The sequence below is a fragment of the Bos mutus genome, chromosome 16, assembly GCF_027580195.1.
Source record: "Bos mutus isolate GX-2022 chromosome 16, NWIPB_WYAK_1.1, whole genome shotgun sequence".
NCBI classification, from domain to species: domain Eukaryota; kingdom Metazoa; phylum Chordata; class Mammalia; order Artiodactyla; family Bovidae; genus Bos; species Bos mutus.
In genome coordinates, this window is record NC_091632.1 from 27,593,751 (window position 1) to 27,621,129 (window position 27,379).

At 43.3% G+C, this 27,379-nt stretch overlaps 1 protein-coding gene across 1 annotated transcript in view; it reads right to left on the reverse strand.

The window, feature by feature from the left end:
* Positions 1-27,379, reverse strand: part of BRINP2 (BMP/retinoic acid inducible neural specific 2) — a 143,238-nt gene that overhangs the window by 41,111 nt on the left and 74,748 nt on the right. Inside the window, exon 2 of the mRNA XM_070384449.1 lies at positions 19,159-19,508. Coding sequence (XP_070240550.1) covers positions 19,159-19,430 — 272 coding nt within the window. The 5' untranslated portion in view covers positions 19,431-19,508. The remainder of the gene's footprint in view (positions 1-19,158; positions 19,509-27,379) is intronic.

Consider the following 27,379-nt stretch of genomic DNA (forward strand, 5'->3'; position numbering starts at 1 on the left):
TCCATATTTATTCTCAAGAGATCCCTCACAAGAAGAATATGCACTTATCTTTAAATAAAACAAATTTATTTTTTAGTTATCACCAAATAAGCCTATTAAAAAAAGTCCTATTATTCTACCCATTTGATTGATGAGAAATATGAAGCTCAGATACGAAACAACTTGTACAAGTTCACACAGCTAGAAGTAGTAGAAGGTCAGTTTAAACCCACATAGTATAAATGTAGAGCCTGAAGCCTCACCTGCTTGCTTTCTGCTTCATCTAATTCAGTCCCAGATCACCCTACTCTTAGGGAGTGACTTCGTTCTCTTATTATATCCTTACATGTGTTAGACATGGTACGGGAATCTAAAGCTACAAAGGTGAAATACATGTTTTTTTTCTTCAGGAGCTCAGAGCCAAGTGAAGAGCAAACAGAGATAGTCAAATAAATAATTAACTAAATGTACAAAATAAGTTCTAAAGCAGAAATATGAACAGTTGTCGTAGAACCAGAAGTAGGAATAACTAACTTGTCTGTGGGAGCCAAAGAAGATGCTATAGGGAGGTGATATTTGGATACGGGTTTGAAAGGTGAGTTAGAGCTTAGCTGGTAGAGAAAATGACAAGAGCTTTGCTGGAAGACGAAATGGGATATGGAAAGACACATGGGATCTTAGGAAGTCTTCTGCATCTGGGCAAATCTGGAGATGCTCACTGAGACTGAAACAGAGTTATCCTGCTTATCCTCTGCAGGAAGAAATACAGAGGATAAGCAGGTGGGGTATGATCAATGGCACAAGGTCAGAATTCAAGGAATAACTATTGGAACAGTGAATGGATGGATTTAGAAAAGACTTTCATGTTTAGAAAGCACGCTGGGTTTTATCCTTTGGGCACAGAGGGCCCAACAGAAGATTTTAGGCAGGTTGGATTAGAGAAGAGAGAAAAGGCCAAGTGGTAAATGAAGCTGCAACAAGAGAGAAGAGCCTGGCTTTGAAAGGCAGTGCTGAGATGAAAGCCACACAAGTCAAATGGAAGATGGGGAAGAGGTGGAAGTTATAGGTGACTGGTAATGCTATGAAGCACAGCAAATAATATGGGAAATGCAATAATTGTGTAGAGAACAGGATGAGGGCCATTCTGGCTATGACCTTAACACAAATAAGCCTAGGTATACAAAATCAAATCAAGTGGGAGGCGCAATTCTTTGAGAAGCTGAGGGAAAAAGTCAGGACTTCCCTCCCCCCGCTACATTTCACTTGAATGAAAAACCTAGATTCATTCTCTCACCATAAACCCAGAAAGAGAAATGCCAGGCTGGATGAATCACAAGCTGGAATCAAGATTGCTGGGATAAATATCAATAACCTCAGATATGCAGATGATACCACCCTAATGGCAGTAAGCAGAGAGGAAATAAAGAGGCTCTTGATGAAGATGAAAGAGGAGAATTAAAAAGTTGGCTTAAAACCCAAGATTCAAAAAACTACAATCATGACATCCAGTCCCATCACTTCATGGCAAATAGATGAATAAAAAATGGAAACAGTGACAGACTTTATTTGGGGGGAGGGGCTCCAAAATCACTGTGGATGGTGACTACAGCCATGAAATTAAAAGACATTTGCCCCTTGGAAGAAAAGTTAGGACAAACCTAGACAGCATATTAAAAAATAGAGATATCACTTTGTCAACACAGGTCCATCTAGCCAGAGCTATGATTTTTCCGGTAGTGATGTATGCATGTGAGAGTTGGACCATAAAGAAGTCTGAGTGCCTAAGAATTGATGCATACTTTCTAACTGTGGTGCTGGAGAAGAGTCTTGAGAGTCCCTTGGTCTGCAAGGAGATCCAACCAGTCAATCCTAAAGAAAATTAACCCTTAATATTCATTGGAAAGACTGATGCTAAAACTCCAATATTTTGGCCACCTGATACAAAGAGCTGACCCATTGGGAAAGACCCTGATGTTGGAAAATATTGAGGGTGGGAGGAGAAGAGGATGAGAGAGGATGAGATGGTTGGATGGAATCACTGACTCGATGGACATGAGTTTGAGCAAAGTTCAGGAGATAGTGAAGGACAGCGAAGCCAGGCGTGCTGTAGTCCATGGGGTCACAAAGCACTGGACACGACTTAGCAGCTAAACAGCAACAAAAACCCACAACATATTTCCCACTTTTCTTGTAGAACTGATGCTTCAGGTCCTGAATAGAGTCACCACATTTTCTGAGGTGCACCATGACCTATATCACTAATTTTCAAGAACTGCACAGAATACAAGAAGTTAAAGAAAATCTGTGGAGAGGGAAAGTGCTTGGTCTGAGAAACTCCAGAATGGTGAATTGATACTGATCTGTGACAAAAGTCTTGAGCACTTTGAAAGGTGACTAAGCAAGCAAGCTCTCCAGGAGCCAGAAAAAAAAAACCAAAAACCTTATGTTGACATCAATTTCTTGTTTATTATCTCTTTCCTTGTTTACCAGGGCCCAGTAAAGAACTCAGAGGCCCTAGGTGATGACAGAGTGATGGGATATGAGTCTTAGTCCTGAATGATATCATGAAGGTCCAAGATGGAAAAGAGAGAGGAGGGAAAAAAGAAACAAGGACAACAAACAAGTTTGAGAGACATAACATGAAAAAGGGGAAAGAGAGAGAAAAGAACTTCTGGAGGGAAGTCTCAGTATGCTAGTAAGTCAAAGTAGCGCGGAGAATAACAACTGTTTTCAAGCATCTGGAGAACTTTTTGTGAAGAAGAGGCATTTTCACTTATTCTAGATACACAGGAGAAAGAAGACTCAGAAACAATGAGTAGAATTATGAAAAGGAAAAAAAAAGACAAGAAACTGAGATTCAGTTTCATAAAAATCTGTAGCATGTTTGGGGCTACTGGATGGAAATTGGCTTCAGAAAACACTCAGGACTGGACCTCCCTAAGCCAGGTTGATCACTTTCTTGGGGATTTGTGGAGTGGTTGTCTGCCTTGGGTAGGAAATAAATGATTTTAAAGTTTGCTTATGGAACTCTCTTCTACTGTTGGTGGGAATGTAAATTGGTACACCCACTATGTATGACAGTATGGAGGTTCCTTAAAAAAGAAAAAAAAAGTAGAATTACCATATGATTCAACAACCCCACCCCTGGGCATATATCCAGAAAAATACAAAAGCTCTAATTCAAAAAGATACATGTACCCCAACATTCACAGCAGCACTAGTTACAGTAGCCAAGGCATGGAAACAACCTAAATACCCATCAACAGAGGAATGGATAGAGAAGACGTGATACAGATGCACAGTGGAGAATTACTTGGCCCATAAAAATGAACAAAATAATGCCATTTGCAGCAATGTGGATGAACCTAGAACCTATCATGCTTAGTAAAGTCAGAAGAGAAAGACAAATACAATATACACTTAGTATAAGATAACACTTATATGTAGAATCTTAAAAAGTGATACAAATGAACTTATTTACAAAACAGAAACAGACTCACAGACATAGGAAACACACGAATGGTTACCAAAGGAGTATGGCAAGGCTGTATATGTCACCCTGCTTATTTAAATTATATGCACAAAATCCTTCAAACTCGGCTTCAACAGTATGTGAACTGAGAACTTCCAGATGTACAGCTGGACTTAGAAAATGGAGAGGAACCAGAGATCAAATTGCCCAAATCTGTTGGATCCTAGGAAAAGCAAAGGAATTTCATAAAAACATCTAATTCTGCTTCATTGACTACACTAGAGCCTTTGACTGTGTGGATCACAACACACTGTGGAAAATTCTTAAAGAGATGGGAATACAAGACCACCTTACCTCCTCCTGAGAAACCTATATGCAGGTCAAGAAGCAACAGTTAGAACTGGACATGGAGCAACAAACTGGGAAAATTGGGAAAGGAGTACATCAAGGCTGTATACTGTCATCCTGCTTATTTAACTTATATGCAGAGTACATCAAGCAAAATGCTGGGCTGGATCAAGCTGGCATCAAGATTGAAATATCAATAATCTCAGATATGCAGATGATAACCACCCTAATGGCAGAAAGTGAAGAGGAACTAAGGAACCTCTTGGAGAAGGTGAAAGAGGAGAATTTAAAAGCTTCTGCACAACAAAGGAAACTATTAGCAAGGTGAAAAGGCAGCCTTCAGAATGGGAGAAAATAATAGCAAATGAAGCAACGGACAAACAACTAATCTCAAAAATATACAAGCAACTCCTACAGCTCAACTCCAGAAAAATAAATGACCCAATCAAAAAATGGGCCAAAGAACTAAATAGACATTTCTCCAAAGAAGACATACAGATGGCTAACAAACACATGAAAAGATGCTCAACATCACTCAATATCAGAGAAATGCAAATCAAAACCACTATGAGGTACCATTTCACACCAGTCAGAATGGCTGCGATCCAAAAGTCTACAAGCAATAAATGCTGGAGAGGGGGTGGAGAAAAGGGAACTCTCTTACACTGTTGGTGGGAATGCAAACTAGTACAGCCACTATGGAGAACAGTGTGGAGATTCCTTAAAAAACTGGAAATAGAACTGCCTTATGATGCAGCAATCCCACTGCTGGGCATACATACTGAGGAAACCAGAAGGGAAAGAGACACGTGTACCCCAATGTTCATCGCAGCACTGTATATAATAGCCAGGACATGGAAGCAACCTAGATGCCCATCAGCAGATGAATGGATAAGAAAGCTGTGGTACATATACACAATGGAGTATTACTCAGCCATTAAAAAGAATACATTTGAATCAGTTCTAATGAGATGGATAAAACTGGAACCTATTATACAGAGTGAAGTAAGCCAGAAAGAAAAACACCAATACAGTATACTAACACATATATATGGAATTTAGAAAGATGGTAACAATAACCCTGTGTACGAGACAGCAAAAGAGACACCGATGTATAGATCAGTCTTATGGACTCTGTGGGAGAGGGAGAGGGTGGGGAGATTTGGGAGAATAGCATTGAAACATGTATAATATCATGTATGAAACGAGTCACCAGTCCAGGTTCGATGCACGGTACTGGATGCTTGGGGCTGGTGCACTGGGACAACCCAGAGGGAGGGTAGGGGAGGGAGCAGGGAGGAGGGTTCAGGATGGGGAACGCGGGTATACCTGTGGTGGATTCATTTCGATATTTGGCAAAACTAATACAATATTGTAAAGTTTAAAAATAAAATAAAATAAAAAATAAAATTAAAAAACAAAAAGAAAAGCTACCTTAAAACTCAAGATTCAAAAACTAAGATCATGCATCTTGTCCCACCACTTCATGGTAAATAGATGGGGGGAAATGGAAACAATGACAGACTTTATTTTGGGGGGCTCCAAAATCACTGTGGACAGTGACTGCAGCCATGAAATCAAAAGATACTTGCTCCTTAGAAGAAAATCTATGACAAACCTAGACAGCATATTAACAAGCAGAGATATCACTTTGTAAACAAAGGTCTGTAAAGTCAAAGCTATGGTTACTCCAGTAGTCATGTACGGATGTCAGAGCTGGACCACAAAGAAGGCTGAGGGCCGAAGAATTGATCTTTTCTAACTGTGGTGCTGGAGGACTCTTGAGAGTCTCTTGGACTGCAAGGAGATCAAACTAGTCAATCTTAAAGGAAATCAACCTGAATATTCATTGGAATGACTGATGCTGAAGCTCCAATACTTTGCCCACCTGATGTGAAGAGCCAACTCATTGGAAAAAACCCTGATGCTAAGAAAAATTGAAGGCAAAAGGAGAAGAGGGCAGCAGAGAATGCAATGGTTAGATAGCATCACTGACTCGATGGACATGAATTTGAGCAAACTCAGATATAGTGAAGGATAGGGGAATCTGGCATGCTGCAGTCCATGGGGTCACAAAGAATTGGACACGACTTAGGGACTGAGCAACAACAATGTGTGGTGTGTGTGTAACTGAATCACTGTGCTGTACACTTGAAACTAACACAATATTATAAATCAACTAAACTTTAATAAAAAATAAAAATAAACTTTCCTTCTAATTTACATTTCTGGGCACCTTGGCTCCATTCTGCCATCTCATGTTGCCAGGCTGCCCTACATCCTCAGACACTGTTTCTGTAGCTCTGGGCTCTTACTCTAGACCAATCACTAAATCTGTGGTTCTTTGATTTAGTCTCCAGGGCTGCAGGCACCAGAATGGACATCACCCTACTTGGTGGAAACAGAAGGCAGACGAATGTATTATCAGTCTCTAGAGCCACATTTCCTCTATGGAGTCCCATTTGAGCATCAATTTTCAGATGACTGAGGCTGACCTTCAAGGATTTGACAACCTCCTTTCCTCTGCATGTGGTCTTTATTAGACTCACCCTTTAGAACATAAACAGAACACAGCTAAGTAAAGCCTGGCTCATCACACTGAAGTTTACCTCTGTTACTAATAAACCAACTATGTGACCCCCGTTGAGGGATCATTAGGTATTTACATGCCTCTGTGGCTTCAGGAGAGCTCACTCCCCAAAGAGTCTTCCTTCCTCTTCCTCCTCCGTCACTAGTGTGTCCCCAGTGAGGCGCAGGCACTGCCAACACGCATGGAAGACGAGAATTCTCCCAGGCAGCAAGGCTAGTAATGAAGGTCTGGTGCAAAGCTAGTTCTGGCTACCTCATTTTAATCCCTCTAGGGCCTCCTGCCTGGCCCGTGAGACTATGTGTTCATTCTGACGTCCACAGCCTGGTTTTTTTTTTTTTTTTTTTTCCGCAAGGGGGAGGGATAAAGAGGCACATTTCTGGGCTCAGGGGAGAACCTGGCATGGTGGCAGAACTAGGGAGCATTAAATAAGTGCAGAGGGAATCACACAGCACCAAGGAGGAGCTCTGCCTCTAAGCCATGGTCCAGGTGGCTAATCTGCTCACCCTATTCCTACAAATTCTAAAGCTGACTTGGGAGTCCCAGCCTCTAGGTCTCTTTCACTGCTTCATCTGATTCCATGATACGCTGTGGACACAAAGGGTAAGTGGGAATGACCCAGAGCATATACCAATCTTGTCGTTACATGAAACTCCACATTTACACAGTGGCCCAATAAGCAGAGGTTATATCCATCACCCATGGTTTCTTCTGGCTGGATGGAAATATTCTTTGAAATATAAGACATTTCCAAGTGGATAGTGTGTGCTTATGAATCAGTAGCTACTGGATCCTAAAGTCAGGGGCTAGAGATTGGCTTAGCACTGGATTTTTATAAGCCATTGCCAGGAAAAAAAAATAAGATACTGCATTTTGGAAATGGCATTAAGTGTTCCTCCAGTAGAGGATTTGATTTGCAGAAATTCAATTTACACCGCACCCTTAGAGAAATACACCACAGTGCAAAGCTGACACATACAAAATTCTCTGTGGGTGAGCTGCTCCAGGAAGGTTCATCTGTAGCTTCCTCCCACTAAGGGTTCCCCAGAGCCCAAGTACAGATGGAGAGCTCAGGTGGAAACACAGGGTCTTTGAGTGGGATGAGACACCTTCTAGCCCCCTGAGACCTAGCTCTCCATCCCAAAGATCTGCCAGAATGCCAGAAGGAAGAGTAGGAGGGGTAGAGAGCAGAGATAGTTATAAGAGAAGGCCCCATTTCTCTTGGAGCATTAAGAATCCCAGGTTCAGATTTTATTCAATAATAATCATATAATGGTCAGATACTCTACTGTATTGACTGCCGACTCTTCCTCTTACCAGTTGCATTAACACCCTCAAAAACCCAGTGTCTTCATCTGTAAAAATGTACACCAAAAGTATCTCCCTGGTACATTTCTCATAATGATAATTTTAACGTGTATGAGACTCTTAATCTCAGGGTTGTGGGTTTGAGCCCCACATTGGGTGCATGCTTTAGGGCTTCCTAGGTAGCACAGTGGTAAATAACCCGCCTACCAATGCAGGATAGACAGATGAACCGGGTTCGATCCCGGGGTCAGAAAGATCCCCTGGAGTGGGAAATGGCAACACACTCCAGTATTCTTGCCTGGAAAATTCCATGGACAGAGGAGCCTGGTGGCCTACAGTCCACAAGGTCACAAACAGTTGGACACGACTGAGCATGCAAATGCAAAATTACATATTATTATGCATTTAGTATGCTTTTGAACTGTGGTGTTGGAGAAGACTCTTGTGAGTCCCTTGGACTGCAAGAAGATCCAACCAGTCCATTCTGAAGGAGATCAGCCCTGGGATTTCTTTGGAAGGAATGATGCTAAAGCTGAAACTTCGGTACTTTGGCCACCTCATGCAAAGAGTTGACTCATTGGAAAAGACTCTGATGCTGGGAGGGATTGGGGGCAGGAGGAGAAGGGGATGACAGAAGATGAGATGGCTGGATGGCATCACCGACTCGATAGACATGAGTTTGAGTGAACTCCAGGAGTTGGTGATGGACAAGGAGGCCTGGCATGCTGCAATTCATGGGGTCGCAAAGAATCGGACATGACTGAGCGACTGAATTGGCACTTAATAAGATGTTAGGAACATTGTGAATATTCAGTATATATAGTCAATATTTATTATTGTTATTACTATGTCACAATATAGAGAGAATATTTTCTTATAATTTACGCATTTGCCTTTCAAAACAATCTTCCTTCTTTGCCCCCTTACTCCTTTCATCCCATGAAGAAACTGGGGAGGTTGGTGACAGCCTGCTGCCCTGTGGCCCGCACTTTAATATTGTGTAGTCTACATCTTTCTCAGGAGGTCTAGCATTCCCATCTCTTAAAGAGTTTTCAACAGTTTGTTATGATCCACACAGTCAAAGGTTTTGGCATAGTCAATGAAACAGTTCAGTTGCTGAGTTGTGTCTGACTCTTTGCAATAACATGGACTGCAGCACACCAGGCTTCCCTCTTCATCACTGTCTTCTGAAGCTTGCTCAAACTCACATTCATCAAGTTGGGGATGCCATCCAACCACCTCATCCTCTGTCATCCCCTTCTCATCCTGCCCTCAGTCTTTCCCAGAATCAGGGTCTTTTCCAATGAGTCAGCTCTTCTCATCAGGTGTCCAAAGTATTGGAGCTTCAGCTTCAGCATCAGTCCTTCCAATGAATATTCAGGATTTCCTTTAGGATTGACTGGTTTGATTTCCTTTCAGTCCAAGGGACTCTCAAGAATCTTCTCCAGCACCACAGTTCAGAAGCATCAATTCTTCGGTGCTCAGTTTTCTTTATGGTACAACTCTTACATCCATACATAACTACTGGAAAAACCATAGCTTTGACTAGATGGAACTTTGTCGGCTATACAGCTATATATAGCCTGTTGGCTATATATAGCTCTGACTATATAGACCTTTGAAAAAGGGGTAGATGTTTTTCTGGAATTCCCTTGCTTTCTCTATGATCCAGTGAATGTTGGCAATTTGATCTCTGGTTCTGAGATGATACCAGTCTAATGGCAGAAAGCGAAGAGGAATTAAAGAACTTCTTGATGAGGGTGAAGGAGGAGAGTGAAAAGGCCGGCTTAAAACTCAATATTTAAAAAAAAACCCAAGATCATGGCATCTGGCCCCATCACTTCATGGCAAATAGAAGGGGGAAATGTGGAAGCAGTGACAGAGTTCCTCTTCTTGGGTTCTTAAATCACTGCGGATGGTGACTGCAGTCATGAAATCAGAAGATGATTGCTTCTTGGCAGGAAATCTATGACAAACCTGGACAGCGTGTTAAAAAGCAAAGACATCACTTTGCTGACAAAGGTCTGTATAGTCAAAGCTACAGTTTTTCCAGTAGTCATGTACAGATGTGAGAACTGGACAATAAAGAAGGCAGAGTACTGAAGAATTGATACTTTACTGTGGTGTTGGAGAAGACCCTTGAGGGTCCCTTGGACAGCAAGGAGATCAAACCAGTCAATCTTAAAGGAAATCAACCCTGAATACTCTTTGGAAGACTGACACTGAAGCTGAAGCTCCAATACTTGGCCATCTGATGCTAACAGCTGACTTATTGGAAAAGACCCTGATGCTAGGAAAGATTGAAGGCAGGAGAAGAAAGAAATAGATGATGAGATTGTTGGATAGCATCACTGATTCAATGGACATGGACTTGGGTAAACTCCAGGGGATGGTGAGGGACAGGGAAGCCTGGCATGTTGCAGTCCATGAGGTGGCAGAGTTGGACACGACTTGGTGACTGAACAGCAACAACAGTCAATGCTTTGAGATCCCTGTACACAGAAAGCTTCTGTCTCTTGTATACCCACACCCTCCAGTCAGCAATCCCTTCCAGGGTTTTCTCCTGCTCAGCTGGTAGAGCTCCATCTGAGGTCACCTGCCCAGCCCATCTGCAGTATCCGATGATGCCTTCTCCGGTTGCTTCATGTCGGATTGGGCAAATCAGTCTGAAAGACCAGAAAGCTGTCTTTGAGTCAGGACAGATTGTGAGAAGAGGAATTCACACAACTGTCTCAGACTCAGGTTCAAACCTTCATCTGCAGCCCTGCTTTATGGTGATAAATCTGTCCCACTGGCTTTAAGCACCTTGCGAGCACTCTCACCTGTTTCAAATCCCGGAGAAGAAAATGGATAACTGGCACTGGGAACCAAACTCACACCCAGCGTTTTGGTCGGCCGCACAGACCTCAGCCCACTTCCAACCATTTGCCGCCGTGGGTCTGCCTTCCTGGAGGGCAGAGCTCCCTGAGGCCTGGGCCGCATCTCATTCACAGCTGTGCCCCCTGCCCTTGGGGAGCGGCCAGCACACAGAGGTAATAAACATACTTGAGCAAATAAATGCCCCACCACATGCCACTCACTGTTCTAAACAATGTGGACTGACATAATTTTCTTGTAGGAGATGTGGGAAGCCCTGAGGTGGGATAAATGTGGCAGAAGCTGAATAGCAGGAAGAAAAACGGAGAATCCCTGACCCAGAAAAAGCTCTTCTCTTGAGGGAAAAAAAAAAAAAAAAAATGAAAAGACCACGTGGCTAGCCAGTGTCCCTGTCTACATCTGTGTCGCGACGGTTTCTAGATGAAGCCTACCTCATTCCTTTCTACATCTACGCGCCTCTAAGTAGCAATTCATTCATGAATAAAATTAATTATTTCTCAAAGCAAAAATTAATCCTCTTTTTCTCTGCCTGACTGACTCAAGATCTGTCTACTAAATCTCATCTGAAAACAAAACTGAACTGGCTTTCTCCCCCTGGCCTTCCTGGCTTTTTCCCTGCCTTTTTTGCACTTTTTTTTTTTTTACATTTTCTATTCACAGACCACCTGTGCAATCCTATTTCAATCCCATGTGAATGACCTGGATATAGCCCCCCAGAAGACATGAGAAAATTTGGGGCAAGAGTCATTTTGCCCTTGGGGAGCATGGGACTGACATCCTGAGAATTTATTCTGATACGGCATTCATGGACCAAATCTATCCATCACTCACTGAGAGTGTGCTAAATACCTCCTTCTCCCCAGAGCCTGGGATGCTACATTCTAATGTGTTTTTCCCGTGAGTGTGCTGTCACTCAAACTGGACAGCTGAACCCCTGGAAACCAGCAGAATCCTGTTTTCTTTTTGGCAGCCTGCTATGGTGCCCAGAATAATGCTTTCCACAAAGTAGATGTTCCATAATGCTTGCAAGAGGACCAAGTGAGCAAACACACCGTGTGGGAAGCCTACTCTAAATTCAATTTTTAAAGCATGGATGACACTGGATTTTCAGTTGGACAGGTGGCTTTATAAGATCTCAAAGCACAGCATATCATTTTCTCACCGGGTGCATATTCAAAGTCCATTTTTCCCCAGGTAGAAACACAAGGAATTGCCTTTGGTCCTACTTTCTACAGATATGTAATTACTTCTACTTCATTTTACTCATCGCTAATACAGGAAAATGACATGCCACTTCAGGAAAGAGGCTTTTTAAAACTGCACCATGAAAGAAATCAGTGTCTAGGAGACCCTTTTGGCATGTTGGAGGGACAAGATATGGCAGACATAAGGCAGTGGGGCAGAACAGGTGGAGGAGGGACAGTCACATGCTTCTCGGCATTTACAATGGATAACTGGAACTGGCTGCTCAGTTTCTAAAGCACACTTGGCGCTCCCACACCGTTGGTTATACCGCTTCTGTGTCCACGGCACAGTTCCTCAAGCTCTCCACCCGGATAGCTCCCACTCAGCCATGAGAGTCCAGCCAAGGCATTACTTCATTGCAGCTTTCCTCACCTTTCTGTTCAGAGCCATCTAGCACGTTCTCCAAATGCACTGGTCTTGTGAGTTCCAGATCAAGGGCCATGTCCTCCCCATTAATGATTATTATCAGAGTCTTATAGAAGGATAAGCACAGAGTTGGCCTTCAATAAAACGGATGGAAGGGATTCTGCTCTTCTCATGCTCTTGAACTGCCTTTGTCTGTTTCTGTGCTTCCTCCTTTCTCCAAGTGAGCAGCACACTTCCTCATTCACATAGGTTGGCTCTACTGGTCCCAGATGTTGCCATGTTAAGATGGAGAGGAAATGCTGTCCAAGGATGAGGGTCTGCAAGGCCTGATTCCAGAGCCTGTATGCCCTTGTAGTGCTCAACCTCCAGACACTTCTGGAGTAAAATTCCTTGGGTGAAGTCCTTGGACTGGGTCTACAGCCTAGATTAGATAGTCTATGTCAGATATTGGGCTGTACATTTAGCCAGCAGTGAACTCTTGAGGAAAGTGGATTCTAGACATTTCATTCTGTTCCCCTCCCACCTCCTCACCTCTATGGACCAAGAAAGAGTACCTGTGATGAGTCTCTAGGCTCATCACTCTGCAATGCCTCTGTTTTGCTTTGCTTTGCTCTAGTTTTCATACTATTTCTTCCTCTTCTTCCATCTCAGGAAACTCCCTTGCCAAAACAGAAACCTAGCAAGAAGGGCAGAGATCAACCAGTTTGCTCAGGTGATGGTAGTGTTTCTGGCAGAGCTCACCTCCTTCCCTGCCTGTCCCATCCGCCTGAGAACCAGGGCTTCCCTGGTGGTGCCCTGCAGCTGTGTGATAACACAACCTTTCTCTACCTCTGCAGCCGTAATGAACACCTAGGAAATCACTGGGATTTACCCAGGCAGACTGAGGTTGCCGTTTATTTATGTGGATTGTGATCTCTTAATTGGAGATGCTGCCTCTCCCAGGGTTTGCTGTTTATTCAAATCAGTGTTTGTTAGTCCGTGAGATGTGGTCCGGATGATAAATCAGCTCTGGTGCTCCCTCTGTGATGGCTTCCACAGCTGCTCTCTGCTTCCTCACCTCTCCATCTCCCACAAGGCACCCACAGGCTGGTTCTAGGCCCTCCAGCCTTTTCTGCTTTTAAAAATCTTTTCCCCCAGCTGCTTGGATCTATTCTTATGAGTTTATGTGCCTTGGCACTAATAATTCCTAAATTCAACTTCCTATGACTCCTACTCTATTTGTAGCATCTCCTGTAAATATTCTCACTACCTCAAGTGCATCATGGAGGATGCTGCCCTACCGTGAAGCCTTCTGTCCTTCTCCACCCTGGCCACTCGGCTCTCCTCTCCATCTCCCAAGCACTTAATCTAATCAAGCGTTAGTGCTATACGGTTCGTGTGGGGCTCTTGCTAAAATGCATGTTCTGATTTTGTAGGCTGGGACAAGGCTTGAGGTTCTGCAGTTTTCACGAGCTCTCAGGTAATGCCAGTGCTGCCGGTCCATAGACCACACGTGGAGCAGTATGGACAAAATATTGGGTTTTGCCTGTCTCACTTCCGTCTCAGGTACTATTGCCAAGCCTTGTTTTTCATCCTGATGAATCATAAACAGATTATCTTTCCTTAAGATAACTGCTCTGGTGCCCATGGAGAGGTCCTTTTAGCGGACGTCATCGTCTGATTCTACCCCAGTTTGTCCTGTTGGATGTCTCCAGATGCACCTCCTACAACACATTTCTGTTTCTACACTGCCCACCTTTGGGTACCACTCCGACCTCTTGGTTTTAAGCTTTGCTCTACTTTGGTTCTCAAAATTTGCAAACTCTGCCCAGAATATGATAAAAAATACAAAGGTCTTTTTAAAAATGAAGATATCTATTAATTTTTTATTTGTTCTCTCAAAAGACTTCTAATACATCCCCAGACCCCTTCTTTTCTAAAAGAGAGACAGATAGAAATGCAGGCATTAATGACTAAGATCAATAATTTGGAATTATACCTGGCCTTGCTTTTTTCTTCCAACCACCATATCACACTCATTGTTCTATACTATTTCTAACTTTCTCTCTTCGTTTTAATTTATTCTTTCCAAGTTTTAAGTGTTTCATCATAGCGGCTTGGATTTTTTCCAATCCCATGATTATCTCTCTATTAAAGCCTTAATACAAAAAGAAATTAAAAAAAAAAAAAACCCAGACTGCTCATTACTTTGATTTGTAGCAAAGAGAGAATGGAACATTACCACTAGAGTGTTTCGAGAAACCATATTTACATTTGCATCAGCTCAATTTAGGTGCCTGATTAGGTTGCACATTATGAAGAAGATGCATTTACCAGTCAAAGGGAAGTGGCGTGGTCTAGAGTTATGAGCAGGAGACTTCAAGTCAGGAGCCCTGAGTGTTATTTCTGGCTGTGACTGGCTACCTCTCTGACCTTGAACCAGTCCAACTCACTACTTTGAACCCTAAGAGTCCCCACCTGCCTCACAGGGATGGTGTGAGAGCAGATCACTTAAATGTTTATTGTACTGAGGGCTAGAGTGGAGCAAATGTGGGCATTCAGGGGTCACAAATGGAATTAGAGACAGGATCTCTGCTCTTACAGCTCTTACCACTAGCCTGTTAAGAGACAGTGTCTGAGAAGTGGGCTGATTGCTCAGATCTTGGTCTGACAGGTCTTGAGGAGTTGCTGAGAGGTCGGCTAATGGAATTTAAAAGCTGACCAAAAATTGAGTAAGATGGCCAAGCCCCATCCTGCTATTTAGAAAGTTTTCACAAGTATGTATATCGTCTCTTTTCTCATAATGGTGCCTCTGAGACTGTTCATGTTAGCCCTGGGACCAGGGAGCTGGCAGGGACCACTGACTCCCTTCTGTAGGACACCTCAAGGCAGGCCTGCTCAGTTGGCTATCCCCGACTTTAGAAGAAAGGTCATTCTCTGTGGTGACTCTAAAACAGGCTGGAAATAAGCTAGCTCTTCATGGTAGTCCATAAGACCAGTAAGAGTGTGCCCCAGAGAAGATACATTCATTCTCCAGTTGAGAGAGAGAGAGAAGGAATTAAGGTTAATACACTTTAAAAAAGAAAGCAAGAGGGACTTCCCTTGTGATTCCATTGTTTGGGTCTCTGTGCTTGCAATGGAGGGGATATAGGTTTGACCCCTGGTTGGGGAAGTTCTGCATGCTCTGAGGTAGGGCCACAAATAAATTAATTAATTTAAAAAATAGAGAAGCATGAAACACTTCTCTATTTATTAAAAAACACAAAACATGAGAACATTTTTTTTTCTCCTTCTAATGCAAGTTGTCAAACGCTAAGTCCCCAGCAGATGTTATCACAAGGAGAGTACCCATGGCTCTCATCTCATTATAACTTTTCCATTGGTTAATATTTATTGAGGATATTCTAATAACAGGTAATATTTATTAAGCACTATTCTAAGTGTTTTACGTCTATCAACTCTTTAAATTTTCGCATCAGTCCATTAGAGGTGGGCACTATACCTGTCCCAAATTTACAAATAAAGAAAGTGAGGAACAAAGAAATTAAATAATTATCCCAACATTATAAAGCTAGTAAGCTGCAGCTCCAGGATTAGAGTTCAGGTCATTTGGCTCCAGAACCTTCACTTTGAAGCACCTGTGCCTATGTGAATACAAACCTAAATGGAGAGAGCAATGATCTCTGGGGACCCACGGTTAGAGAGGCCAGAGCTATTTTAGAAAAATCAGTCATCTCCTCCAAGTGAGAGAACACTCTGATTTCCAAATAAGAATGGAAAAAATGAAAAGAAGAGGTAGGACTTGGAGTTTAATCTTAGAATTTGGTTGTGTAATTGTTATGATATGCTCACACACAGCTAGAAGAGAAGAAGGGCCTCTCTTCTGCTATGGGAGAGAGCTTCGTGAAATTCTACACCAAATACTCTAACCCCACTGGAAAGTCTTATTCTTCCCCCATTACAGTTCACCTCCTTTCTTGTATGAAAGCACATGCAGATACCATACGATCTCCAAGCACCAAAAGCTTTCTTAAAATGTTGGATAAGAGACTTCCTGGTGGTCCAGGGGTTAGTAATCTGCCTTGCAATGCAGGGGATTCATGTCCGATCCCTGGTGGGGGGATTAAGATCTCACCTGCCTCAGAGCAACTGAGTTTTTGTGCTGCAACTACTGAGCCCACTGCCCTACCGGCCGTGTGCCACCATGGAAGAGCCCACGTGACGTAATGAAGATGCTGCATGCCACAACTGAGCCCCAGCACAGCCAAATACAGAAAAAAAAAGTGAATAAAAGACTAATTCTGTTCAAGGCTCAATCTCTCACTGCAGAGCATTTCTGATATTCTCTGTAAACTCTTTCTCCATCTGGCCTTCTAGACAAAATGCCTTTCTAGTCATTGGAGATGACCCTCAATATATATTCTACCAGTTTTCCATGACCTGTTCTCATCCCAGTAAGCAAGGTCTTGAGTTGCTTGAGGGAATCACCACTACAGACAAAAGGGGAAGGGATAAGAGTGAGTTCTCATGGGGATAATACAGACCCCTGCAACACTTGTGTACCTGGATCCAGCATCTTGCTTAAGAACTAAAAGCAGGACTCCCAGAATGCTCCTGGAGCAGCCGTGTGGGACCCTTCTCTCATTGCCCCCTCACAGGGTTGCAAATCAGAGCGCTGCATTCCTGTCAGAATGACTGGTTACTGTTTCCCCAAGCGCAAGTTCAGGTGCAATAACTGACCCCAGAGAAACAGAGCGGCACAGTGTACGAGCTTGTCACATTAAATGATCAAAAAACTATTACCAACTGATAGAACGTTGGTGGTGCAGAAGTGATTCCAGACACTCCTGGGGGGCCAGCTCTGAGCTGCCACCCAGGCATTCAGTGGTTGCCAGGCTTGAGGCGGGGGCCTGATGACAAGAAACATCTGTGGACGGGAGAAGGAAACTGGTGCTTTAACTCCTCTAGATCCCAGAGTCCTTAGACATGAATGGTGGTGTTGGGATTCCCAGTCTGACATTTCAGTTCCCATTTACTTGAAAAAAAAAAAAAAAAAAAGAATATATATATATATATACATATATATATATATGTATATATATATTTGGTGATAACAGTGTTTTGAAAGATTTGGGGGTAAACTGAAAAGTCTGAGATGAATTAAATCTTGTTTTCCTGGACCAGAGGAATTCACCACTAAATGAATTCTAGGGTAGATTTTCTGTTTTCCTTTTTCTTTTTTTGGAGGGATGGAAAAGGAAATTCTTTGATAAGAAGCATCACCCTGAATTTACCTTATAGAAAATCTGTGGAGGATACAGTTCTAATTTACATATTTACTGAGATTCAAGTTAACCTCTCTCTCTGGAGCAGGCTTCGCTCAGTCACTCCGCTCGAGCTGGTCTCCACCTCAATGGCCCTGAGAGAATCCCCACCATGGTGTGTGGAGGACGGCAAGGACCAGAGCTGCTGAATCAGAGAGCATCAGCTGCAGTCCTTTCTGAGACCAGATTGGGAGAGAAATGGCTTTTGTTTCTACAAACCTCTGCACTCATAAAGCACCAGCCCCTCAAACACCTCATCTTGTCTGTCTGTCTGCATCTGCCATGTGGGAAATCATGTACTAGGAGAATGGCCCCTATACATGAATCTCTCAGTGCTGAATATGTTAAACCCTCATTTCTAAGACTCCGTACTAACCCAAACAGGTTACTGTATAAGTAAAAAACAATAAATTTTAAAAAAACCTAAAAACAGAAAAATATAATTTCTTTAAATATAATTTAAGGACCCAGACTTTGGAGTCTGACTGCTTGGGAGCTAATCCTGGCTTCACCATTTACCAGCTGTGTGCCCCTGGACGAGTTCCTTAACTTCTCTGGACCTCGATTTTCTCATCTGTATAATGGGGAGAATAATTGTTTCTCCCACAGAGGATTGTTAGAAAGAGTAAGTGAGTTCACATACATAAGGCATGTAAACTGCTAGATCTAGAAAGAGGGTGAAACCTTTAGCGTGTTCATAAGACTAAGAATGCATACACTCAGCTTACAGATAGCAACCTCTACCTGAAAAAAGAATAGGTGATTTTCTGATTCTGTTTCTCTTGTGTTTTTTCATATTCCATCTCCACTCCTTTCATTAGGAAATAATCTGTAATTGAAAAGTAAATGTCTTTAATTAAAAAGAAAATTTTAGCAAAGCTCCTAGAGTTATCTGAAGACTACAGTCAATGTGAAGAGGAAAAGGGGTTGACACTTAAGGGAGAGACTGAGCCCAGGGATGAAGGGCAAGGTTGAATTCAGGGATACACTCCAGAGAGTGCTGAGGCTCACCGAGTCACCCAAGGTGAGGGTTTCGAGGAGCCTTGTGCTTTTGAAGTGCTGCTCCAACAGCCGGGAATTTGTGCCTAGTCAGAGGGACCAGGTAGGTCACTTGTTTGACTTTCAGCTCTGATGCTCCTGAGGGACATGCAGAGAGAGGGCAGGAAGACACAACCCCTTTCCTGCACAAGGCCAGCTGAGGCTGTGGTGTTGACAAGGGTGAGGGCAGGCCCCTCCCTGCCCCTGTGGGGCTCCCCCCACTTCTAAGGCAGGAACTGGAGCTGCCCTGTCTTCATTTGCAAGTCGAGGTAATTACAACTCATAAACGCATCTCACCCATTAGTTAAAACCCGTCCCCAGCATTTGACTCTGACCTCCTGCAGCAGCGCAGGCCACATGCTGACTCCATGCCGCCTGATTTGTCCTCAATTTATAAGCAGTACAACCTATAAATAGAAACCCTTTTGCTAAGTTCCCCAGGAGGCATCAGCAGGTTTTCCAGCTTGTATGTGTTTTCTTCTTGCTTTAAAAAAAAAAAAAAAAACATGGCAAGCTTGTTCGCCCTGCCTGCTACTCCTCCAGCTCTCTCCTAGTGCAGTGTGCGGTCTGCCAGCTGGCTTGGCGGTTGGCACCCGTGCAGACACAGACTGGCTTCGGAGGGGAGCCCCACTCACCTGTAGATCCTGTATCTGGTGGTGAAACCCTGGCGGTAGCGCTCCACAAAGTCCGTGTACTCCTGCGCGCGGTGGAAGGGGCCCCGATCGGTAAGAAGCCAGTCCAGGGGCGGCTGGCCGGCCGTGGAGGCATGATGCTCGGGAACCACAGCGGCCGCTGTGGCCGAGACAGCCAGCACCCAACCGGGGAGGCCTAGAGCCAGTAGAGTTGCCCATGGGGCCGCCGCCACCGGCCGAAGCCCTCTAAACCGAGCGCTGCTCTGCCACCTCATGCTTCTCCCGGGCGGTTGGTGTCTTCATTCTCTCGCCACACTCTCCCGCTCTGTGCCGCTCCTCCAGGGCTCCTGGAACTGGAAAAGGGCCACACGGAGATGTCAGTTGCACACCCTGATCTGACCCCGTGGGCCTGAGAACATCAAACCTCCCTGGGCAGGGACCCTTCTAGGAACCCTTCATCCTAGTGATACACCTTCATTCTAGGCCTTGAGCTAAGTGTCCGTGTACATTTCATGTAATTCTTAAAACAATCCTATGGGCAACACCATCATGATCATTTTACAGATAAGAAGATAAGGTATAGTGAGATGAACAAAGCTGCTTACCTTCATGCAGCTTTTGAAACCAGAATTTTGACATCAGCTGGTCTAACTCTAACTCTTATGGTGTGTTGCTTTCTTGTTTTCTGTGTAAACTCGACACCATCCACATTTGTCTTCCTCTTTCAAAAATGTAAATGCTCACGGTGTACCAGTGATAGACTCATAGACTGTGTGCTGTCTCTGGAGGCTTGATGTAAAGCAAAGAGAAACCCCGTTTTTCTGATGGTGAATTGCGGGTAGAATAGTGAACTCCCATCACTGTTATGAAGCTGGATTAACTTGGGCAAATCACCACCTTTCTCTGAGTTATCTCTTACAGAAAATAGAGAGGCTTCTATGGAGAACAGCATGGGGGTTCCTTATAAAACAAAAAACAGAGTTACCATATCATCCCTCAATCCCATTCCTGGGCATATATCCAGAGAAAACCATAATTTGAAAAGATACAGTCACCCCAGTGTTCACATAAGCACTATTTATAAGAACCAAGACATGGAAGTAACCTAAACGTCCACTGACAGGTAAATGGATAAAGAAGATGTGGTATATGTGCATAGTGGTACATTACTCCATCAAAAAAAAAGAACAAAGTCATGCCATTAGCAGCAATACGGATGGATGTGGATATTATCATACAAAGTGAAGTAAGTCAGAGAAAGACAAATATATCACTTATATGTGGATAAAAAAATAAAGACACAAATTAACTTATTTGCAAAACAGAAATAGACCCACAGACATAGAAAACAAACTTACGGTTACTAAAGGGGAAAGGGGTGGGGTTGGGATAAATCAGGAGTTTGGGATTAACATATACACACTACGATATATAAAATAGATGAGCACCAAGGACCTACTGTATAGCACAGGGAACTGTACTCAATATTTTGTAACAACTTATAAGAGAAAAATCTGAAAAATTATATACATATATATACACACACATGTATATATGAAATAGCTGAGCTATTTCAAATCCTAAAAGATGATGCTATTAAAGTGGTGCACTCAATATGCCAGCAAAGTTGGAAACTCAGCAGTGGCCACAGGACTGGAAAAGGTCAGTTTTCTTTCCAAGCCCAAAGAAAGGCAATGCCAAATAAATGTTCAATCTACTGCACAATTCCACTCATTTCACACGCTAGCAAGGTAATGCTCAAAATCCTTCAGGCGAGGCTTCAACAGTATGTGAACCGAGAATTTCCAGATGTACCAGCTGGATTTAGAAAAGGCAGAAGAACCAGGGATCAAATTGCCAACATCTGGTAGATCATAGAAAAAGCAAAGGAATTCCAGAAAAACATCTACTTCTGCTTCACTGACTACGCTAGAACCTTTGACTCTGTGGATCACAACAAGCTGTGGAAAATTCTTAAAGAGATAGGAATACCAGACCACCTTATCTGCCTCCTGAGAAGCCTATATGCAGGTCAGGAAGCAACAGTTAGAACTAGACATGAAACAACAAACTGGTTCAAAATTGGGAAAGAAGGACGTCAAGGCTGTATATTGTCACTCTGCTTATTTAACTTCTATGCAGAGTACATTATCCAAAATGCCAGGAAGGATGAAGCTCGAGCTGGAAATAAGATTGCCGGGAGAAATATCAGTAACCTCAGATATGCAGATGACACCACCTTAATGGCAGAAAGTGAAAAGGAACTAAAGAGCCTCTTGATGAAAGTGAAAGAGGAGAGTGAGAAGGCTGGCTTAAAACTCAACATTCAAAAAACTAAGATCATGGCATCTGGCCCCCACACTTCATAGCAAATAGATGGGGAATAAATGGAAACAGTGACAGACTTTGTTTTCTTGGGCTGCAAAATCACTGTGGATGGTGACTGTGGCCATAAAATTAAAAGATCTTTGCACCTTGGAAGAAAAACTATGACAAACCTAGACAGCATGTTAAAAAGCAGAGACATCACTTTGCCAATAAAGGTCCCTGTAGTCAAAGCTATGTTTTTCCCAGTAGTCATTTATGGATGTGAGAGCTGGACCATAAAGAAGGCTGAGCACCGAAGAATTGATGCTTTCAAACTGTGGTACTGGAGAAGATTCTTGAGAGTCCCTTGGACAGTAAGGAGATCAAAGCAGTTAATTGTAAAGGAAATCAAACCTGAATATTCACTGAAGGACTGATGCTGAAGCTCCAATACTTTGGCCACCTGATGGAAACAGCTGACTCATTGGAAAAGACACTGATTCTAGGAAAGATTGAGTGCATGAAGAGAAGGGGGCAACAGAGGATGAGATGGTTGGATGGCACCATCAGCTCAATGGACATGAGTTTGAGCAAACCCCAGGAGATACTGAAGGACAGGGAAGCCTGGTGTGCTGCAGTCCATGGGGTCACAAAGAGTTGTGGACTCTTAGGGACGTGACTGAGTGACTAATCAACAGCAAATATATATATGGCTTCCCTGGTGGTTCAGACAGTAAAGAATCTGTCTGCAATGCAGGAGACCTGGGTTTGATCCCCGAGTCAGGAAGATCTTCTGAAGAAGGGAATGGCAACCCACTTCAGTATTCTTGCCTGGAAAATTCCATGGACAGAGGAGCCTGGTGGGCTACAGTCCATGGGGTTGCAAAGAGATAGACATGACTGAGTGACTAACATGCACACATACGCACTTTATAAATAAAATACTTTTATATATATATATATATATATACACACACACATATATAGATAACTGAATCCTGTGCCATACACCTGAAACTAACACACCATTGCAAATCAACCATACTTCAACTAAAAAATAAAACAATGTAGGATTAAACTATGTTTTTTATTAAAAAATAAAAATAAAAAAGGAGGAGAGAAAAAGGCTTGACTAGATAATAGTCCAGCTTTTGACTTCTAGCTGTGAACATCTGATCTGTTCTTTCACAGAAGGCCATGCAGGGATATAGCTAGAGTGGGAAATCAAACTGCCTCAGTGGCATCATCAGAGAGCAAATCCAGGAACATGAGGGTGACCATCACGCTTTCTCTTCACTGTGTTATATGGAAGTTCTCTGAGGTCACAGCTGTCTATCCTCCTATCCTAGCTCCTGAGAGCACACAGTAGGCCTTCAGGGATGCTTCCTGTCCTGGCCTCTCTGAGTTGGAGGGAAAGTTCCAGGAAAGAAGTAAAGTTTTGGCCTTCAAAACTCCTGGCTCCCTATGACTCACCCCAGGACTTTGCTTTCTAGTGCTTGTACTTGTCTAAGGATAACTAGTCACCTTTATAAATCTCTGGGCAAGTGCACAAGACTAACTCAATACTGTGGGGGCTTTTGCAATCCAATACATGTCTTTCACCTTCAAAGTCTAGCACATGCTGTCAGAGTCTCGCCCATCTCTACCACCTCTGTCTGTGCTAGAATGACTTCCCATCGCCAACACCTGTAATTTGTGGACTGAAGCCTTTCTCTGGCCGCCAATCTAAAGATGGGCTCCCTGGGGATGAAGCAAAAGGTATTAATTCCCTGGCATTTCCTTTAAGGTTAGGTAAAGCGGATTTCAGCACTTTACTCACGCCCACTCCCCAAGGCCCCCAGATCACTCTGAAATGACTCCAATTCAGCACAACCACCAGACTTCCCTTGGACCAATGCAAACCCTGAAGAGGCTGCCCAGAGGCTGGGCCAACTCTTAATCCTGGATACTCTAAGCCTAAAAGCTGGCCTGAGGCTGAGAGATCCAAGCCTCAGCATTTGTACAAGAGGTTTTCAAAAGATTTGCCATGTCTGCTGATAAGGATGAAGGGACAGAAGCAAAGGTGCCTGGGCCTTCAGAGTCACTCCTCCACTCCAGATAGTAGGTATTGACCATCGACTATGTACTGGATCATTCTTAGGTGTTACTCCAGTTCATTATGACAATAAGTTTCTACTCTGAACATTTCACTGCCTGTTTACATATCCCTGAGATTGAGAGGCATTGAGCTAGGAAGCCGCAAAGGTAGACTATGAACCTAGATCTGGTTCCATGTCCAGACTTTGCCAAAGAATGCTTTGCTCTCAAAAGTACTAGAGTGGGCAGCAAGATAGACCTGTATTTAATGAACTGGTGGAGAGAGGGGCTGAAGGAGGAATAGTGGGGCAATACCTGACCTGCCAGATCTTAAAACATATAATAAAATTCCAATAACTAGGTGATACTGACATACAAAGTGGGTGGGCACATCAATGAAACAGAACAGCTAGCTCAGAAATACACCGTATTATACATAAGAACTTAGTGTATATGCATATATATATATATAAGCATCACGGATTAAATGGGTAGGGGATGGATTATTTTATACATAGTATTGGGAAATTAGTTCCAGATGGATTAAAAAAGTTAAATATAAAAAATAAAACCATAGAAAGAAGCAATATTTCCAAGAGCGTTTTTATAATAAGCAAGCATTACTTTTTAAACCAGGGGGTGGGGAAAGAGCTATAAACTAAAAGGAGGAATCAGCCTTGCACATGGGGAGGTAGGCATTTATTTTTATGGGATGTAATCTGATGAGGATGCCCAAAATATTTCTCATTTAATCATCTATGCATTCATTGCATGAGAAACAGAAATTGAGGACTCCTAAGTGCCAGACACTCTGCTGAGTCCTGACAACATGAAAACAAGTACTCGTTACATTGTCTGAAACACTGCCTACCATCAGTGATTAGTTCCTCTTAAAAAATACTGTTCTCTTTCTAAAGGCACAGTGGTGGAGGCACATTCTGGGGACTGGGGCTGCTTGACACAGTAGGCCAAAGCAGCAAACACAGTCGGGTGGACAAGCACTGACATGGGAAGGACACTGCAGAATGCCAGTTTCTGAAATGGTCCCCAACATTCCTGAGTCCTTCTGTTTATGTCCCATATCATCCCCTCCTGCTGAGTACAGGCAGGCCCTGTGAATGTGATGAGACACTCTTCCCATGATCAGGTTACTAATCAGTTGACTTTGAGTTAATGAAAAGGAAAAGTATCTTGGGTAGGCCTGGCTTAATCAGATGAACCTCCAAAAGAAAGTGAAGTGTCTGAGAACATGGCTCCTGCTGGCCTGGAAGAAAGCAAACAGCTATGCTATGTATGGTCTATGGGGCTTATGCAGCAAGGGATTGTGGGTAGCCTCTAGGAACTGAATACAATCCCCAGTCAATAGCCAGTAAGAATATGGGAACCACAGTGGAACCACCTCAAGAAATCCAGTTCGGCCAACGACCTCATGATCCTGGAAGAGACCTCTGAGCCCCAGAAGAGAACTGCTACCCTGACTGATGCTTTGATTTCAGTCTTGTGAGACCCTGAGCAGAGAACCCAGTTAACCTATACCTGCACTCCTAACCCACAGAAACTGTGACACAGTGAATTCGTATTGCTTTATGTCACTAACGTTGTGGTAATTCTTAACACAGCAATCAAAAAATAATAGACATATAAAAGACAATAAGGGACTTCTGTGGTGGTCCCTCAGTGGCTAAGACTCCGCAATTCCACTGCAGGGGGCCAGGGTTCAATCCCCGGTCAGGGAACTAGATCCCACATGCCGCAACTAAGAGTTTGCATGCTGCCACTGGAAAAAAAGAAAAAAGATCCCACATGCCACAACTAAAGATCTCGCCTGTGATAATGAAGATTCTGCGTACCACAACTAAGACCCAGCACAGCTAAAAAAAGACAATGATACCTCTCCCCCATTCTGCATGCCTGTGAGGGTTCTTGGTGCTTTCTGGAGAAAAAGGTAGCATGGCAGTTTCTTGAGTGCAGTGATGATGATCATTTCCCCCTCATCTGATCATCTCCACTGAGCCATACAACATCACCCCTCATCAGGTTAAAGACCTCTCAAGGTCAGGGCCGGGTCTTTCTTTTTATAAAAAACTCTAGCACTTACATAGTCTTTAAAAAATACAGGGTGAATCAATTCCATGCATTTCATAGAGACAGCAATTTGAGCTGGTGACAACATGTGGCCCTGGCCCAGCCATCTTGGTGGCATCTTGGTGGCCTCTGCTATAACACAGGGGATGGCAGCCACCCCCTCCTCTGCTAATCAAGGGTTTCTAAGGACAGGTGTGAGCATGTGTGTGAAAAGCTGTGTGCTCTTTGAAAGAATCCAGCTATATTAAGTCAACGTGTGCTTCTTGTCAGTCTTTGTTTGTAATTATGCTTTTTCAGGGCTCACAATGTGCTGGAACCTGCCTGGTTATAGGAGTATCAGCTTTAGAATCAGTTTTGATTGCCGGGCTGGGTCTGCTGAGCACAGCAAGAATGCCTGAATTCAGTGCTGACGGCGCTTCTGAAAAACCTGGCCTCAGAATCATATGGTTTCCATTTCATTGGTTTTTCTCAGGATCTGAAGACAAAAAAATCCTTTTTTAAGAAAAATTTTAAACATGTTTAAAGATTTTCCTTAAAAAAAGGATACCTAGAACATGTCCCTTCACCTTAAAAAAAAAAAAAAAAAAAGATGACAGAATAATTGCTGCATTGACAGCTGTGTAAAAATTGGGCTTCTCAAAGAGAAGAGCTTTTGGCCATTTCCTGTTTATGCCCACAGGTTGTAATAGCAACCTGTCAAGCAAATTTTCAATATCTAGATTCTCACGTCCTGTGCTGGTACCGCTAATATTCAGCAGCTTAAAACAATTTGCACCTTCCTCATGATGCTTCAGTGTATCCACTTTGTCCTAAAACTGGCTGTGAAAGTAAAACTCCATGTTACATGTGAGTTTATCAAAGTCACAGCTAAGCCAGCTTATTGACGAAAAAAGTAGAAATTTACTTGTGAAAGCCAAATAATTTCACTTACTTAGACTCTACTCAGGACAGTAAGGAGATCAAACCAGTCAATTCTAAAGGAAATAAGGCCTGAATGTTCATTGGAAGGGCAGATGCTGAAGCTGAAGCTCCAGTACTTTGGCCACCTGATACAAAGAACTGACTCATTGGAAAAGACCCTGACGCTGGGAAAGATTGAAGGCAGGAGGAGAAGGGGGAAACAGAAGATGAGATGGTTGGATGGCATCACTGACTCAATGGACAAGACTTAGAGCAAACTCCAGGAGATAGTGAAGGACAGGGAAGCCTATTGTGCTGCTGTCCAATTGGACACAATTGAGCGACTAAACAACTTGTACTATGGTTACAAGATGGTGGAGTAGAAGGACGTGTGCTCATCTTCTGCAAGAACTCCAAAACTACAACCAGCTGCTGAACAACCATCGACAGGAGAATGTTGGATCCCACCAAAAAAATACCCCACATCCAGGGGCAAAGGAGAAGCCCCAACAAGACAGTAGGAGGAGCAAAATTATGTTTAGAATTAAATCTCTTCCCACCAGAGACACTCGGAGGGCACAAACAAAACCTTGAGCACAGCAGGACCCAGGGACCCCACAAGAGACTGAGTCAGACCTGCCTTTGAGTGTCTGAGTGTTGCCTACAGCAGCACAGGTCAGTAGAGACCTGCAGCAGGGACAGGGGCTCTGGCTGCAGCACATCTGGGAGGCACTACATGTAGTATAAGCCCTCTTGGAGGAGGTTACCATAGTTCCACCACAGAGCTGTGGGGCAGATGACCCACAAACTGCAGAACAACTTGCTGGATCCCTAACCTAGGGATCCAGCAAAGGGA